The 19,658-nt window shown below is 39.6% G+C and overlaps 1 protein-coding gene across 4 annotated transcripts in view; it reads left to right on the plus strand.

The window, feature by feature from the left end:
- Positions 1-19,658, plus strand: part of GAB1 (GRB2 associated binding protein 1) — an 81,464-nt gene that overhangs the window by 49,928 nt on the left and 11,878 nt on the right. For 2 of the 4 annotated variants that reach the window (XM_075288210.1, XM_075288225.1), the window contains exons 3-7: positions 1,174-1,384; positions 6,204-6,281; positions 8,469-9,058; positions 11,065-11,144; positions 11,236-11,539. In XM_075288210.1, the coding sequence (XP_075144311.1) occupies positions 1,174-1,384; positions 6,204-6,281; positions 8,469-9,058; positions 11,065-11,144; positions 11,236-11,539 (1,263 nt within the window). The remainder of the gene's footprint in view (positions 1-1,173; positions 1,385-6,203; positions 6,282-8,468; positions 9,059-11,064; positions 11,145-11,235; positions 11,540-19,658) is intronic. The other 2 variants (XM_075288218.1, XM_075288233.1) reach the window with 1 other exon arrangement.

A 19,658-nucleotide genomic window follows, 5' to 3' on the forward strand; every position in this document is an offset into this window, starting at 1 on the left:
AAGTACATAGTAGTAAACTCCAGCAATTTCAACCTATTTTCAGTGTTGTATCGATCCTGACAAACTCCTTGTGATGCAAGGAAATGTATATTTTCCAGGTATGGCGGTCAGAATACACCCTGGGATCAATTACCCATATCAAGGCAGACTAAACCTGAGAGCGTGTCATAGTTTAGTTTTTTTTGTATTTTTTTTAAGTTTTTTTAAATCACTTTTCAATGACTTAAATGTTATTTGGACATAGAAAGTGATGGTGTATATTTGGCGTATCTAGGATATGCCACTAACTTCTGATCAATGGGGATACGATAGTTGTCACAATATCAGAATTTTGAATTTAACATCAATACCAAAATGGTAAATAAATCACAATAAAGACATCGCTGTGTTCTATGTGTGGTTACAGCAATACAATGATATATATCTCTATATAGCACTACTCTCTAGATCAGGGATCCTCAAACTGCGGCCCGCCAAGCACTTCTGTCTGGCCCCGCCGACAACGCCGGCAGGCGTGCATTTATAATGAAGCTCCTGGGGAGCTCGGGCCAGGCCATGGAGCGCACTTCACTTTACCTATTGGAGGGCACCGCTCCCGATGTCTGTGCGACCTGCACTGCCTCCGGCCCACTATTTAAAAAGTTTGAGGACCCCTGCTCTAGATAGTCATTAACAGGTCATCAGTATAAAAACTCAGTTGGGGTCTGCTAATTGCCTGTGAGATCAGTGGAGGAGGGAGTTGGTGAGCGAAATTTTGCTTCATCATCTGTCATCAGTGACAGTAAGTCCTGGTTAACCCCTTTAAGCTGCTGCCAGGCATCTTTAGTTTGTGATTTATTTCCCTTGAGAATAAAAGGATGGGGCATGTAAAATTCAATATGCCTGATCTTAAAATGTATATAAGTCTACACTGTGCAGAACAATCCCTTACTAAATATTGTAATTTGAAAATATTAAAAATGTAATCTTTTCTCCAGTGCAAGTCACTACAGTTGTTTAAAGACAAACATCCTCTGTATTGTGGAGAAATGAAAGCGCTGCATTCCTGGAACTTTTTCACTGGCAAAAAATCCTCCAACATCCTATTATAAGACACCGCTAGCTAACTGCTTGTCAGAACATGCCGACAGTGGGAACTCGCTGTTTATATTTCATGTTCATTTGTTTCTGTAGATGTGAAACCTCCCAATGTTCCTGTGCAAGCACCCATCGAGATTCCCATGACTGCAGGTTCAGAAGTTTCTGTTCATTCACACCATGGTCAACTTCCTCAGCCCTACCAACTTCTCAACGTACCACCTTTAGAGTCTGTCAACAGCCACGACGATCCCCCCGACTATTTACTGTTAATCAACTGCCAAAGCAAGAAACCAGAACCATCCAGGTAAATGCCTCACAATCGGGGTATATATATATATATATATATATATATATATATATAAAATGTATGTATACACAATACATCTGTGCCATTCTTTACGGTGTCTATACTTTTAGCTTAATGTTAAAGCGTAGCTAAACTTTTGATTAACTTGATTTTCTGACTGCATTTGTCATTATTAAACTTTGATATACTTTAACACATTTTGCCTCCTTTCTGTGAAATCCTGCATCTCTTTTTATTCTTTCCTTTGCCCCTGTATCGAGAGCGGTTACAGCCTCTCACTGAGCAACTGTGTATGGACTATGGGCTCGGCATATGGGGTTGTGTAAACTGTAGAGAAGATGAGGGAAGAGTCACTTCGCACAATTATCTCGGGCGTTATGAAACATCATATGAAAGAGGGGATTCTCTTTCATATAAGACTAAAGTTGCAATGTAGCTATACTTCTAGAGAGATCGTTGTTTGAAAACACAGTTGAGATTAGTATATTAACATACAGCTGCATAATATATAGGATATACATATCCCAATTCCGACTGTGTTATCAATCAGTGATATCTCTGGTATGATATAAATAGTACTTCTACTTTAGTCTCGTATGAAAGAAGACATTGTCAATATTTAGTGAGAGACAGGATCAGCTCTCAATACAGAAGCAAGGGAAAGAATAAGGAGATGCATGATTTCAAAGAAAGGAGGCAAGATTTAATAATAAAGTATGCTAAACAATTTGTTAATGACATAGTTCCTGCTAGAAAATCAAAGTATATCCAAAAGTTTAGTTACACTTTAAGATAAGCCACCAATATCAGCAGAATGAAGTCTTAAGGCTCGTTCACGCTGAGTTCTTTGGCAGCGGATTTTGAAGCGGAATCCACCTCAAAATCCGCTGCCAAAAATGGCTCCCATTGACTTATTTCTGTGACTCCTTTTGACTTCTGCCCCTTCTTCCTGCGGCTGACTCAGCCACGGTGTCTGTGGTGTGAGACTCCCTCCCGATTAGGCTGATTCATTCGGGCCTAATCAAGGGCGGAATGCCACGACGGGATGCACTGCACTGCATCGGCATTCCATGGCAGCTAGCCGTGCGGTATGTTCACACGTGGAATCCATTTTCCGCCGTGTGAACATACCCTTATTGGAGGCAGATATTTGGGCATTTGGAAAGAGCAGTACTCTGAGTCCTCCCAATTGAATTATATTTATGAAAAGGGAGATGGATGTTGGGCAAAAGCTTGTTTGGCCGACTGTTATATAGCCAGCTTTAGGGCATGACTGCTATGTAGAAAAGTCTTACAGCTATGTTTTATAAAATGCACCCCATTTAATAAGTAAAAAGTGTTCGATTTTTGTTGTGTCTGTGAAACCATGTATTATTTGTAGGAGACCATGTTTGCCTTCCAAAGCTTTTCTTTCCAAGATCTTTTCTTTGCAAATTTTTACATTAAACTTTGAAGTTTATTACATTATATGAATGGTGCAATCACTTAAAGAGGACCTTTCATACACAAGAAAGCAGACAGTGCGCTGAATTCAGCGCACTTTCAGTTTTCTAGTGGTGTACTACACCGCATGTGCCGGAGGACATGAAAGGTCCTCTTTAATGGATCATTGGGTTGATGTGTATATACACTCACCGGCCACTTTATTAGGTACACCTGTCCAACTGCTCGTTAACACTTAATTTCTAGTCAGCCAATCACATGGCAGCAACTCAGTGCATTTAGGCATGTAGACATGGTCAAGACAATCTCCTGCAGTTCAAACCGAGCATCAGTATGGGGAAGAAAGGTGATTTGAGTGCCTTTGAACGTGGCATGGTTGTTGGTGCCAGAAGGGCTGGTCTGAGTATTTCAGAAACTGCTGATCTACTGGGATTTTCACGCACAACCATCTCTAGGGTTTACAGAGAATGGTCCGAAAAAGAAAAAACATCCAGTGAGCGGCAGTTCTGTGGGCGGAAATGCGTTGTTGATGCCAGAGGTCAGAGGAGAATGGCCAGACTGGTTCGAGCTGATAGAAACAATTTGCACAAGCTCATCGAAATTGGACAATTGAAGATTGGAAAAACGTTGCCTGGTCTGATGAGTCTCGATTTCTGCTGCGACATTCGGATGGTAGGGTCAGAATTTGGCGTCAACAACATGAAAGCATGGATCCATCCTGCCTTGTATCAACGGTTCAGGCTGGTGGTGGTGTCATGGTGTGGGGAATATTTTCTTGGCACTCTTTGGGCCCCTTGGTACCAATTGAGCATCGTTGCAACGCCAAAGCCTACATGAGTATTGATGCTGACCATGTCCATCCGTTTATGACCACAATGTACCCAACATCTGATGGCTACTTTCAGCAGGATAATGTGCCATGTCATAAAGCTGGAATCATCTCAGACTGGTTTCTTGAACATGACAATGAGTTCACTGTATTCCAATGGCCTCCACAGTCACCAGATCTCAATCCAATAGAGCATCTTTGGGATGTGGTAGAACGGGAGATTCGCATCATGGATGTGCAGCCGACAAATCTGCGGCAACTGTGTGATGCCATCATGTCAATATGGACCAAAATCTCTGAGGAATGCTTCCAGCACCTTGTTGAATCTATGCCACAAAGAATTGAGGCAGTTCTGAAGGCAAAAGGGGGTCCAACCCGTTACTAGCATGGTGTACCTAATAAAGTGGCCGGTGAGTGTATATTTCAGTGATCAGGAGATGTTCCTGTAAATTCTTTGAAAGTTAAGCTTACAATTCATAGTTTATTAAATACTGTGATTTATGCATTTAAGTGTTGGATAACAAAATGGGTTTTATATTTAAAGGGGATATGTTACACAAGTATTTTTCCTATGGGTAATAAGCTTAGTTTTACTAAGGGGCCATTTACCAGTCTCTGCGATCACGTAATAGTCATGGTAGTCGTAAGCTAAGCCAGTAGCACAGCAGCACAATGCAAAAATAAAACTTGACATCTTACACTAGGTTCACACTAGCGCCCGGAGTCCGTTCTTTGCTTTCCGTCTTCTACATGCAGAAGATGGAACTCTGTCAGACCAGGTCCGGCCGTGTGCGCCGGTGAGCGTTTTATGCTCTCTGCCGCGAAACCGTTTTTCTTAAACCGGACACAGAGTACTGCATGTCCGACTCTGTGTCCGAATTAAAAAAGATGGTTTCGCGGCGGAGAGCATAAAACGCTCACGGGCGGACATCTTTCAAACCCATTCAAATGAATGGATATGAAAGAGTCCTGCAGCTTTCCGTCTCCTGCTCTGTTTTGTGCAGGAAACAGAAACCTGCATGAACGGAGACCGGGCGCAGATGTGCACGAGCCCTTACTGTTGTTGTCCAGCTTCAGTAAATAACTGTTGTTGCATAATGAAAAGTTGTACAATTATCCAATATACTTCCTGCATTAGTTCCGCGTGGATTCTTAGATCTCTGCTTGCTGTCATTCATTCTGCTTACGTCTAGAGCAGAGGTTCTCAAACTTATTTTGTCTACCGCCCACTTCGAGAATTAATTATTTTCTAGCGCCCCCCCAAATTTTTTTTTACTTTACTACATCTTAAGAATCACAATCGCAGTCATTATGTTAATAATTAAATTATGTGTGTCATGTGAAAATAAGACTTTCTGATGAGGGTAATGTAAAACACCATTTTGTAATATTAGGAAAACTTTTATTCATGTTATTAAAACAAACATTTCAATTTTAATTTTAAAACTAATCTAATGTGAAGGATGAATTTGATGATTTTTAACAAGTTTGTTAATATCAGGCTCGAATTTACTCAAAAACAGCTGTAAGTCACCGCGTTCGGTAATCTGCAACCGATTTGCAAATCTGCAAAGTTTGTGTTAAAAGCAAAAAAACAATTTTAAAGGGGTAGCCTCATGAAGCTTGATCTGCCTTCTAAGCTACCTAAAAATCTTCTTTCTTCCTGTTTGCTCGCGTCAATTATCCCCACCCCCAAATTAGCATGTAGCTCCGCCCACCACATAGCGTGATCCTATGGGATGACTGAAGGGAGGGAGTTACGTCGTGTGGCTCCCTCAGCAATGAGCAGGGGGCCAGGTGCTAGTGTCCATAATTAAGTGAATAAAGTAAGATAGTGGACAAACAAAGCACATTAACAAGCAGTATAGATAGAATCATTGTGATACCACCCCTTTAAATTAGCCATCGCCCCCCTAAACCGCTTCAACGCCCCCCAATCTTCTCTGTGCCCTTTACTGCCCCCCTATAGGCCTCCAGCGCCCACAAGGGGGCGTTATCGCCCACTTTGAGAAAGACTGGTCTAGAGGATAGAAATCAGTCCATGGTCATATGATACAGTGGTCATGTGATGAGCACACAGGTGCACAGCGCATTACCAGGCAGATGTCTGATTACTGTGCTGTGACTATAACGAGTCATGCAGCTGTGTGCTGATCACATGACCATGGACCGTATATCACATGATCAGATTCTGATTTTTATCCACTGGGAGTAATCAAAATGAATGGCAGCAAGCAGAGATCTATAAAATCATGAGGAATTGGTACAGTATGTATATTGGAGAATTGTGTAACTTTTTATTATACAAACAATAACTTTTCGCTCACTATATTGGTCTGAAATCGGTCAACCCCTTTAAGAGGCAGAATTTATTCTTTGATACTTTAATAAATTGTAAATCACTGAAATGAAGCTGAACCTGAAAAGATTGCCCTGTAGTTTCTGTTCCTTTAGCTACAGAGAAGTGTTCTAGTGCAGTAAATGAAATCTTGTTTAATTTCATGTTGTCCTGTTCATACCTATATGATTTTGTTAATAAATCAGACATGGGTCATCGTCTCTCGCATCAGAGGAGGACTATCTACTACTTGAAGATTTTGAGAGCAAAAAGATTTCATGGCCGTGAGTGTGAGGTTATTGTAATACCAGGTGCACTTTGCATGGTATAGAGTCACTCACGTGTAGATTTTGGATTGAACATGTAACTGGTGATTTTGTGCGTGGTTTTCAGAAATGATATTGCTGAAATGCATCACCCCTTATGTTTCTTATTATTTTTATTACTCATCGTTGGTTCATTGGCCCTTAAGGGCATGCAGATATATTGTCATGTTTTATATTTATTATCTTCTATGTGATTAACTTTTGTTCATTTACATTTTTAAACTTCTTAACAATGTGTTCACATCTTCTGTGAAAATTACTGATATCAGCGACCTATACTTACTGTAAGTTGGACAACCCCTTAAGTGCTAAACATGGTGTAAAAGCTACACTGGCTTGAATAGTCCCCTGCCTGTCCTGGCTTAGAAGCTTCTTGGATCCCCACCAGTTTCTCCTTCCTGGTTTCTCACACCATGGAAAGTGTATTTATTCAGCCCATCATTGGTTTCTGTGAAAGTCTATGAGCGTGTTACATCCAGGCTGTCAGACTTGCATGGAAAAAGTGGCTTTTGGTTGTTGTGTACAATCACATGAATCAGCCAGGGGACTTGAGGCATGACTAAAGAGTAAAAAACAAAAAATAAAAAATAGAAAATAAATAAATTAAAAATACAGGGAAAAAAATTAAACAGAACAAAAAAAAATTCAAAAAAAAATATATTACACACACTCACTCACATTGTTACACTGGATGGACAGCCCCTTTACTAGCAATAGGAATGGTGTATGCAGCTCTTCTCACAGCGCTGCTTTTTCTTTAGCTGCTGTTCACTAAGTACTGAAAGAGATTAAATTCACGGTATAGTTAATTTTGTATAGTATTCCTGCAATGGTAGATAAAATATTAAGGTCTTGAATAACATGATCTTGGTAACTGGCTAAGAGTTATACTTTGTATCAATAAAAATCACAAACCTTTAGAGGAAAACTTGTGTATTTCTAGACTTTATTGTAGCAATTTTAATAAAGACATCCATTGACTGTATTGGCAGAATTTAGTGAACTGAAAAACAATGTGCACTATAGAGGGAAAAATGAGATATTCCAAGAACCTGTTCACACAATGGAACATGGAGAGGAATTTGAGGTGAACCTCTACCCAGGATTCCTCTGCCTGAGCCTTTCGACATGATTTCTGTGGATGAATCAGCCATAGACTTAGCAGCAAATCAAACTGGAGGGAATCTGCCTCCTGCTGAAAATAATGGGAGGCAGATTCAGGCTGGACTTTGGAGATGAATTTGAGGCAGAATCTACTTCATAATCTGCTGCAGATTAATCTGTGCGAACACTCTAAAAGTTCTGACTTCTTTTACTAACCTGACATATATTTATAAAACTGTAGAACTCCCCTAAAGCTGCTAATCCTTGAGATCTGTGCTCGAAGATGTTTTTGCTTATCTGAAATGAACAGCATTTTAACATTCTCCATACTTTTTTTTTCTCCTGTGCCGTCTCCTTACTGAACTACTGTATATAAAATATCTCATCTTTTTTTATACTATTGCAGTCTGATTGCATTAATATAAAACGTTTCTGTGTTTGGAACAGACTGTGATCTGATTCTCTTCTGAGACACTATCAGCATATACCTGCCCAATAGTAGTCCATGGACAGTGTACAAAATGCATTAGGACACCCATTAGTAAACTACCCACTGTATATAAATGCATATGGTATGAGGTTTTGGCTATTCTGGCGGCCCAGGTCCTGTGTATAAGAGATTAATTTCTCTGTTATATACTTTGCTGTCAGTTGAATAGCTGGGAGTAAAATTGAGGGGAGCCGGACGTATTAGGAAATTGTTGTGTCCCTGATATTTCTGAACTCATTTGGCGAACTAGTTATGACAACAATTAGGAACAAGCAGTTTTGCTCAACATAAAAGTCTTGGGGAGAAAAAAAAGATCAAAATGCATTATGGACAGAATCAATTTTCTTCCTGAAAGTTCAGTGAATCTTACAAAGTAAGCTAAAGTATAAAGGCACAACATTTCTTTGCAGTGGAAACGGCACATCAGAAAATGGATTCATCTCTACTAATATACAGTTTTTGCTTGCCAATTCAGAATAATTTTGTTTTTTGCATTTGGCTTATGATATTTTTGTATATGATAAATAATTACATATCTATTTCATGTTTAGATCTCATGCGGATTCCATAAGGTCGGTACCATCTGAAACAGACTGCAATGACAACGTTGCTACTCATAAGAGTTCTTCAGCGCACAAGCACACCTTAAATGGATATTTCCAGCAATCTAGTGTATATGACTCTCCATCTCGTGCTGGATCCTGTTCAGAGTCTAGTTTGTATAACTTGCCGAGAAGCTATTCACAAGACGTTTTACCAAAAGCAGCATCTCCTTCTGGTACTGATGTGGATGGGGATCAGAGTGTTTTTAATATGTCTGGAGCATCCTTATTGGAGTCACAGCTAAGGCAAATGTCTGTAAGCTATGACATTCCTCCCAGCTCGGGAAGTACTTATCAGATACCCCGGACCGTTCATGAAAACTCTTTAGGGCAGTCTACATCCAAGTTAGAGACTATTGCAGATGTTCCCCCACCAAGACCACCAAAGCCTTATTACTCTTCAGAGCGCTCTCCAGCCGAACACAGTTTAACCCGTACAGCATCAGAGACTGACAGTAACTACTGTGTCCCGACAGGAGGAATGGCTGCATCACGTAGTAACACAGTTTCTAGTTTAGAATTGCATAAATATAGGAAAGGTAAGGTTTCATCTTTATATTATGTTTTATTCCAATGAAAGAAATATAACAGGTTGGCCAGTACAGATTCCGGTTTGTATATTGAAAACTGGGATAATGGACACGTTTCTTTGTTTTCTATGGAAGTGCTTTGTAAACTCCATGCTTTGTCTGCAAATATTGTATCTAAAATACACAAGATTCCTTGATCAGCAGCCACTGTCCATGTCCCTAGAATACATTGAATAGGCTTTTGAATCGTGTAATCTCCCAGCTAGAAAATGCTGTGCAGGTATTTTCAGTGACTGAATGGAGGCGCCTACCACACTTTTCCTAGTTTTTGTTTAAAAAAAAAAAATTCACAAAATAAGCATATCATGGCTACGAGGACTTAAGTTATAACACACTTTGGGTTAGAATGAATTAAACAGGCATTTTGTACACTAGTTTTAAATTAAAGAGCACTGGAGTGTAATGAACCAAATTATTAAGAGGTGCAAGCCTTATAATGAATTTGGTGCTTCACTGGCTTTACATTAGACCAGTTCGGAGCAGACGTAGGTTTTCTCCTTAATATACACCAAGGTCTGACATTATCTTTAGACTGCCAGTATGTAGAGGCCTGTCCCTTCCTCAAAACTCTACACCATTTTCTATACACAGGTGAGAAGTGTTGAATAAAAGTGCAAAATATTGGGAAGATGGTTATGGCACAATCCTTTATCTGTAACTTTGTACATTACAAAAGTTACCCAAATGGTATAATGGATATTCTGTTATACGATTTGTCATTTCCACAGAATTTGCATAAATAAATATTTGCTGTTATTGGGCTGATTCTCCACATCCCTCTCACCCTCACTAAACTGCGTTTCACTCTGAAAATTCTGCTATATCTGTCTCGAGATAAACTTGCATGTGGGGTGATTTAGAATACACAGGTCTATAGAGTCTATAAGAGAGAGGGAGGAATGAGCAGGAAGAAAGATTGGCTTCATGTGATGCTTGAACTTTAAACTTTGTTCTTAGTAATCTCTCTCTTCCTGCATAGAATGTGCCTGACTTATGACTAGGTGAAAGTTTCATAAATTGAGAAGGGCCTGCATCTGTACCGAAACTTACACCACCTTCAAAAGTGACATAAGCCCTTAATAAATTTGTCCTACTGTGCACAGTGTATGGTAGCTTGTTTCCATCAGCTCAGAGAGTAATGTAACTAAGGTATATATTGATCATGCAGAGGGGGGAATGGCCAATAACTGCAGAATATAAGTTATATAAGTTTTTATCATAATTTGAAATCTGTCCTATGGTTGTATAAACCTTCATATTTGGTTGTCTAGCTGTTTTTTCTGCTGCACTTAGCCAAATATGTGTGCACAGTAATGAACAGTCTGCTTTTCCCTCACCCAAACATTTACTGTTGCTAATACCACTACGACTACATCTACATGTAACTCTGCCTGGAGAAACTGTAAATAGTAAATAGCTGAGAAAAGCCAAAATGAACATAATGTAGGAGAACTAGGGACAGTGGACTCAGAGTTCTGGCTATGATGCAGCTAAAATGATCACAGACACAGAAAAAAGAAATCTGAGAATAATAAGGAAAGCTGCTTATTGTCTATGACCTAAGGCTGGGTTCACATCTGCATTGGAGCCTTTACCGTCCCACTCTGTGTTCTCATGTTGAACCTGCTGGTTTCTAAAGACAGATCTTCCTTAGTGTCAGGGAGTGAACAACAAATCAGCTAGGAAACATCTATTGATAGCAACTGTGGGGTTTTTCTCAAGCAGAAAATGGCAGTATATTTTGGTCAATAATCACATACTCTGTTAAATGAGACTGAGCTGTCTGAAAAGTTATTGTCCATTTTTAAATGAAGGCTTTACATTTCAATTCTCAATTTTACAATGCTCAAGTCAGTTCATTTTCATAGTTGTCATCCTGTGCCATAGAACTTAATTTAAGATGACTTTTTGTCATATTAAACTTTATAACTAATGTTGTGCATCTGAATTTCTAGATATGAGTTCTCAAGAGTTGTATGATGTTCCACGTCCATTCCCGAGTGATAGATCTAGCTCACTTGAGGGAGTTCATTTTGTAAGTACCTGTATTTGCTATAGATGGCATTTTATGCTTAAATTTATACTTTTAAGCATCATTTTTTAAATGTTTAACCTTTTCCTTTCAGAAAAACAGAAGCATGTTGGCGATGGGAAGTTTCTCCACAGAGGAATTAGATGAAAATTATGTTCCTATGAACCCAAATTCCCCTCCTCGGCAGTATTCCAACAGCTTCACAGAACCAATCCAAGAAACCAACTATGTTCCCATGACTCCAGGCACGTTTGATTTCTCTGCATTCGGGATGCAGGTTCCACCTCCAGCTCACATGGGGTTTAGATCCAGTCCCCAGACCCCACCAAGGAGGTCTGTACCCTCCACTGACTGTGAGCCCCCACCTGTGGATAGAAATCTGAAACCTGACAGAAAAGGTAGGTTTGGGTTACAGCATGAACTACTGCTTTCTGCTGCCTCTACTGATCAGTATTACCAAATGTTGCTAAAGGTTTAACTTGCTTTTTAAGAGCAACTAAAGACTGGTAGCGATGACCGTTTGGTGTGTAAATGTGCTATTAGAATCTAATGCAAAATGACTATAAACTAACTCATTGTGTGTTATACAGTTGGATCAACAGTAACCCCTCATTCTTGTAACGTCCTCTTAAATTCACTCAGACTAGTTATTACCAAACTAATAGTTATCTGCACCTGACTATTAAAGGCATGTCACCCTTTTATTTACGGCCAACCTGTCACAATTGCAATGCAGTCCAAGGCCTGCTGAAGGATTAGACATTGACCTATATGGTAACTACCCGCCATGGGTGCCATCTGAGGCAGCTCTTGGCCTCTTCTGCGTTCTCTACAACCTAGGAAACCATTATATGCATTCACCTATACCAGTCACTGCTGTCCATTCTATGTAAAATGCCTTTAAATGACATCTAATGAACGAAGAACTTCAGGATTTTAGTTCATTTCATGACAAGATGAGATAACTGTAACCCATCTGTATATCCCGCTAATAACTTTATAGCTGCTGTTTTCTTTCATAAAAGTTAAATGTAAGGGCAAGACCAAACACAGCAAAATGCTTCTGAATGTCAGGAACATTCAGCAATTTTTTTTCACTGCAAAATCCAAATGTCCTTTTTTTTTTACCTGCAGATTACTCTAAAATTTGCAGTAAAACCCTCAGTGTTAATAAAACCAACTGCATAAATCTTGTTACTCATCGTGTGACTTGTTTCAATGCCACCCACTAATTTGCAGTATAAAATTACTGTGCGCATATAGAACTGTGTATTGCGGACTGTATTCCCCAGCGCTGACTAGCTTATCACTATTGAAAGATGCTTAGATTCAATAACACAATTAGACTTTTGGAACTAGATGGCAATAGGCCCTTTTTGTTAATACTAAAGTTGTTTGTGGGCTCTGGTAACAGTAGAGTGTCCATGACTTTTGCAGACCACTCATAGGTCACTTTTTTTTTTTACATTTCTCCTTGTAAATTCATCTCCGCATGTGACAACTGAGCAGACTCTGCCAGCTGGACATGCATGTAAATTGTGTTTAAAGGGAGTCTACCGGGTTTGTCCCTATGTATCTAATGGCTGTGGTGTGTAATCTCCGACACGTCTCTCCTACACCTTTTTAGCTCAGATGCATAAAGAATAAAAGCTTTAGTTCTGCAAACTGACATCACTGAAGCACAGGAACTGCAAATACTTTATAGAAAAGTGGCTGATGATTATCGCTTTAAATTAAGACTTTTATGGAAGGAAACTGCAGTTACAAAAAAACCCCCCCAAAAAACACATTTGCCCAAAATATGTGTTTTGTCGTCTGTCCCCCTCTCCCCCTAACCAGTTATTTTGATATACCTTGCAATTCTGTTGTTCTGTTGTACAGTTAAAGTTTGTATGTACTTAAATTTGTATGGAGCGGTTCCCATTTGCAGTTTGCTTACGTGTGGGTGCAAAACAAAAACATTGGGCTTTGTGCAAAAGACCTTGCAAGCTGGACCTTATTTTCTGGATCGCACAAGTTGGGAGTTATAACATTTAAGTCAAGGCCACACACTGCACATCTACAGAATTTCAACAAGGTGGTGCTGCAAAATCCACCTAAAATTGGGTCGTTTATGCTGTGGCAAACCTGCAACATTCTCTCTGGTCCCTCACGACTTTAAACTTTTTGCTGTGCAAAAGCTAAAATCTGTGGCTAAAACCTGCATCACAAGTCACTTTGCACTGCTAGTGTTAATTTGAGTATGTGCATGGGACTTGTTACATTCTCAGCCAAATTTCTGCCTCTGTAGAGTGAAAGGGGTTAACTACTGCGATGACAGCCGCCGTGTGGCCTTGGCCTTAATGATGAGGCAACATATGCAATCTGTACTATTGTAAAGATATTGTCCTGGATCAATGACAATCTAAGCACAAATCCCATTGTTTATATGCTTTGCTACTGTGTTCATGTCAAACAGTTCCTTTTATATCCAATCACATTGTAGGGAGGACATAAATAAGCGCCTTTAAAAAAAAACAAAAAAACGACTTTTTTTTATGCCTTGTTCGTCAATCAACAGATAGTATAGCTAATGTGATAATGTACAATGTGTTAGTAAACCAGACGTTTTGGGAGCTGCATATAGGCAGCAAATTTTAACTTTCTGGAGAACCCTTTTTTTTTTTTTTTTTTTTTTTTTTTTTTTTTATACTGCTTTGAAATGTTTACATTTTATTCTGTTGCTGTAAGATTTTTATTTTTATTTTTTTGTCAAAAACTACACTTGTTTTGTATATATGAACAGACTGTTCTGAAGCCAAATAAAACATATACTCCCCAAGAATGACAATTGATATTTAATATTCCTTTTTTCCCCCCTCTTCTTGTCATTGTTTCTTTTGTCTAGTAATCGTACTATCTATACCGTTTCAGTCTATATAATATAAAATCTATATACACACAAATGTAGCAGAGTTAGGGGGGCATTCACACTACCGTTGGTGACAGTCAGCAGTTTCTGTAGCTATTGTCCATTACAAGTGTCCATTTGTATCTGTTTATACCCAATCCATCAGAGGTCGTTTTTATTTTCCAGCGGACAAAAAAATCCTAAATGCAGGACTTTTCTTTCTGCTAAAAATAAAAAAGGACAGCAAGGGTCTGTTGTTTTAACATTGAAGTCTATTGGAAACTGACTTATAACGGACACTAACTGATAGCCATCAGTTACTGTCCGTTATTTTGTGTCTCTTTTTTTCTGCGCAAGCTCAGAAAGCAGAAACAAAAAATCCCAAAAACAAAACAGACACTAACTGACAGTAATGGACACTAATGATGCTAATGTGTCCATTTTTCTTTATTGATCCATTAAGTGGATCGTTAACCCCCCCCCCCCAAAAAAAAAAAAAGAGATATTAACATCAGTTAATGTCTGTTATGAATAACGGAATAACGGAATTTAATGATAGTGTGAACCAAGCCTTAAAGATCAAAGTGTTAACAACATGTTTTGTTTTATTTTTAAAAGACTTTCCGTTGGCCTTTGTGATAAGATATCACGCTGCAGAAAGTCAGACTTTGCTACATCTGTATCTTGGTTGATATCTTGATCATGAGAAAAACAAAGTACACAGACTAGTCTTTTAAGGGTATGTTCTCACGGCGGAATTTGCATTCTGCGTGTGAACACTTCTGTGCGGCTAGCCACAATGCGATGCTGGTGCAATGCAATGCACCAGCATCGAGTCGTGGCATTCTGCTCCAGATTAGGCCCGAAGAATGGGTCTAATCGGGAGGGAGCCTCGTTCTGAGGGGAATCCGCGGCAAGATAGGGCAGCTCCCTTCTTTTTTTCGAAAAAAAAAAAAAGTGAGTGGCTCTCATTGAAGTCAATGGGAGGTGGATTCCTTGTCAAAATCTGGTCCAAAAAACTCCGTGTGAACATACCCTTAAGGTTTTAAAGTCAGTTAAAAACAACACTTAAGGCCTGGTTCACAGCTGTGTTACGGTTTCCGTTCGGGAAGTCTGCTTGGTGACCTTCTGAATGGAAACCTAATCCACATAAAAAGTGGTTATCTTATGAAACTCATGGACCCCGTAGACTATAATGGGGTCCATGTGGTTTCTGGCCGAAAAAGGCGAATAATGTGGAGCAGGGAAAAGAATCCTCGAACGTGCTACAAGTGCTGGTGTGAACCCAGCTTAACAGATTCCACCATATGAATTTTATATATTATTATTATTATTATTTAGAAATATATATATATAGAATTTTTATTTATATGTTTTTTGCAAACCTAAAACCAAAATGGGAAAAGCCCTATTTGAAAAAACGGTACACCCCACAAATCAATAGGTTAAAGAACCATATCAGTCTCTCACATCATTCTGTAGAATTTTTGGCACAGTCTTCTGTTACAATGTTGCTTCAGTTCATTGAGGTTTGTCGGCATTTGTTTATGAACTGCCCAGTTAAGGTCCCACCATCGCATTTCAGATGGGTTGAGGTCTAAACTTTGACCACCACCCTCACCACCCTCCACCACTGTGCTTGACAATGGAGCTATGCATTATGGTCAGACACCTCCACATTTGACATTGTTGCGCAATTTGTAAGGTTTGTTCCAATACTGACAGACCAGGGACTTGGATGATCTCCACTTCCATTTGCTAAATTGTTAGCGGTCACATGAGCAAAAAAGTCTGGACATTAGACTACGCAGCCCCTTGCAGTCACGTGAGCTGTGGTGATCTGACACCAACAGGAGACTGGTTGCCCTCACTACTAGCAATCACATGATGTGGAAGTCATGTCGTCATAACTGGGATGAAGGACACTACTTGTGCATCATGTGACTACTGACTAACTTATAAAGGTTATGTATTGTGTCCCAGATGACCCTTTTCATTTCTATGGAGCCACTAAGGTTGTATTTACTTCTTCACACGTTGCTTTTCCATTTTGGCTTCGTTTTTTGTAGATTACAGTGTCATTTGCTGTGTGGTGTTTGTCATATGTGATTGTATTTGATGTTGTATCAGATGTTTGTTTTTTTTTTTTTGTTTTTTTTTTCTGAATGGCCATCACGTAATACTACATTTGCCTGTCTATCCCAGAGATTGTATTCTGAATGGGATTGTCACATATCACATATCCACTTTGATATCCACTTCTTGGCTTTTTAGTGAAGTTGCTACATGTGGGACTATGATGCCTTCTGGAAAGTTCTTGTGTTTAAACCCAGGGCTGTGGAGTTGGTGGGCAAAACCACTGACTCCAAACATATACATCTAATCATACTAATTAACTGTATAACACTAATAATTGTAGAATTAAGTAGTTTATACTGGAGTCAGTAACGTTTGTCATCTCAACCCAAAATTCGTCCCGACTCTCCCATCCTTGATGATCCTTTGACTACTTCACTGGATACAAATAATCCCCTAAGGCTCAAAAACAAAATATGAACCCCCCACTACTCTAAACTCACTCATATGCCACCTTCTTCTACCCAGCCCCACTCGTATTCGCTTTTAGTGTAGTTACAAATTTGACAGATTTTAAAGAAATCTCTGTTACAAACTCTATTCAGGTATATGGAACAATATATATAGAAATTCTACAGACACATCCCACCCCCATTCAGATGTACAGAACAAATTTTCACAAAGTTGTCACATGTGAACATATCCTAAAACATTTGTGCTCGGGTGCTTTGGACCCATTTACAGATCCCAAATACCCGCTAAGGACAGAAGACTTATTATCATAAGCCATTAATTTAATGGAATCTACCATGAATGCTTTTTCTTATTTGTTACAGAATATGACAGAAATAAAACCTCTGTATGAAATCAAAGCAAAGTGCATGGGGTCACACACCTCTAATGGAGACCCCTCCAATGGAGACTCCAGCGCAGATGTAGACCTAGCCTAACAGGGCCGATGTGCATAAGGCATTAGGGTAGGTTCAGGTGGCGTTTTTAAGCCAGAAAAAAATCTTGAAGTACAGTAGGTTTTTGGAAGTGGGTTTTTTTTTTTTTCAAATCCCTATGGTGTTTGAAACATAACATTACCTGCAGAGTGAATGAGATTCTAGCTAATCCCATCCACACATTGCAGAAAGAATCCACAGCGGAAATGCTGCGATTTCAAAAACTCCTGTGCTTTTATGTTGGCATTTTCCGTATCCGTTTAATAGAGGAAGAAAGTCTGAAGTGGAAAAATTTGCGGATTTTCTGTGATAAATGATGCGGAAAGAAACGCAATAAGTTTCTGCCGTGGTTTTTTCCGCAAGGTTTTTTTTTTAGCTGTGGGTCCCTATGTGGAGCCTTAGCCTCGGGCTGAATCCTTCTGAAGATGAGGCACAACGCTTCCTTTTTGCTGGCAGAAAGAAAAATGTGACTACCTCTCATTGAAATGAACAAGAGACAGATTGTAGGTGTCTTTTCAGGTTTACATACCCTAATGCCTCATGTATTGGTGCCACATGTGCAGGTCAAGGGTGCTGTTTTGTTTTGTTTGTTTGTTTGTTTGTTTTTAAAGGAAGGCACTCTAATGACATCTAAGGTTGACTTTGATGGGCAGTTCTCATCCGATAATTAATAGAGCATGTCCTACCTAAATCTGTGAAAACGGAATTGACCAGCAGAACATCCTGCGCAATCACACTTGGTCATGTGCATAAAGCCAGAGTTTCCATTCACACAGTGAAATCTGACATTGATTTTGAGGTGAATTCCACCCCAAAATAAGCTGCAGATTCCACCCTGTTTCTGCCTCCCATTGCTTTCAGAGATCCGAGCTGGTTGCTGAAAAAATGTGCCCTGTTTTATCGTGCCACAGATTCTTCAATTTGACTACTTGGGGCCTGAAAATGATTCCGAGGCAAATGTCAACCTTACGTTCCTCATTGTTTTCCAGCATATGAACAGGCCCTTGAGTTTTTTTTATTTCCATTTTTTTTTTTGCTGACATGCACATATAACTTCAAACTTGTCCATATTGAAAAATCATTCACTTGAAAATCAAATCCACCATAATCTAGAGATCGCATAAAGTTGTACGCAGAAAATGCATGCTGGGAAGGATTTCTTTTACAGAACATTTCAAAGGGTAGCAGCTAGAATGGAGAGGGTAAAATCAGGTGCTGCCTGGTATGCAGTGGATCCAGTAGGTGGCGCTGCCTCCTACTAGTATGAGGCACCACCTGCTATATCCATGTCAAACCAAGCAGGTTAGAATTGCATATAGGAGAGGCATATTTGGCCTCTACTTCAGAAATGCAACACCTGAATATGTAGAGACCCCGAATCTGCTAGCTGTGATGGGCTGACAGGTGGAGCCTGCCAGACCATACAGCGAACATTCCTGGAGCCAAGGCAGCGTCACCTACTGGGTCCATGACACATCTACTAGTTTAAATCACTCAAATCCAGTCTCAACCAATTTCAATGACAATCCTTTGTCATTGAGATAATCAACACCTACTGTATAAGTACCTGGGTGTACTCCCAATAATAAACTGAACTGGGCTGATCACATGGATGCATTGCACAGAAACTGTCACAGCAGGCTCTACCAGCTCAGGAGGCTGAGGGCCTTTGGAGTCCAGGGGCCACTTCTTAAGACCTTCTTCAACTCTGTGGTTGCTTCAGCCATCTTCTTTGGTGTGACCTGCTGGGACAGTAGCATACCAGCCATGGACAGAAATAGACTATACAGCCTGATTAGAAGGGCCAGCTCTGTCCTGGGGAGCCCCTGGACCCAGTACAGGTGGTGGGTGACAGAAGGATACTGTCCGTGGTAAGCTCCATGCTGGAGAATAAATTCCACCCCATGTATGAGACCTTGACGGCACTTGGTAGCACTCGGTGACCGACTGCTTCACCCCAAGTGTGAGAAGGTCCTTCCTCCCAACCACGGTCAGGCCACATAATCTACATCAGGCCAAGTGAACAACAGTCCGCACAGAGAACTAAATGATCCTGAAGTCGTCTTTTCTATTTTTCTTTAGCTGCTATGACTCCTAGTATTCTTCTCCTATCTGCTATTCTGAGCCTAAGTGTGTCTCCTTCTGTAATATACTACTGTTATTATCCTGTATTCATATTATGTGGCTGTAACACAGTGAAATTTCCCCATGGTGGGACTATTAAAGGAATTATCTTTAAATCAGTGGTTTCACACTTGGCCAGGCAGATGTGCTGCACATAGAAAAAAAACTTTAAAAGGCTGCATTCCTTTCAAATTCTATACAATTTGCCCTACCCTGAAGGGTGTAATAAGTACAGTAAAAAAAAATTCCAAAAAAATAATTAAAATTAAAATATACACCCTTTCCCTACAACCTAAATACAAGTAAAGTAAAACAAGTGATCAAAGCGATAGACATTCATAAATTGGCATAAGTACATCTGTCCCTGCAAAAAAAAAAAAAAAGTCTTATGCAACCCTGTACACACAAATATAAGAAAGTGATGGGTGTCAGAATATGCCAATTCATTTCATTTAATTTTTTTCCCACAAAGTTATGGAT

The sequence above is a fragment of the Leptodactylus fuscus genome, chromosome 1 (genome assembly GCF_031893055.1).
Source record: "Leptodactylus fuscus isolate aLepFus1 chromosome 1, aLepFus1.hap2, whole genome shotgun sequence".
NCBI classification, from domain to species: domain Eukaryota; kingdom Metazoa; phylum Chordata; class Amphibia; order Anura; family Leptodactylidae; genus Leptodactylus; species Leptodactylus fuscus.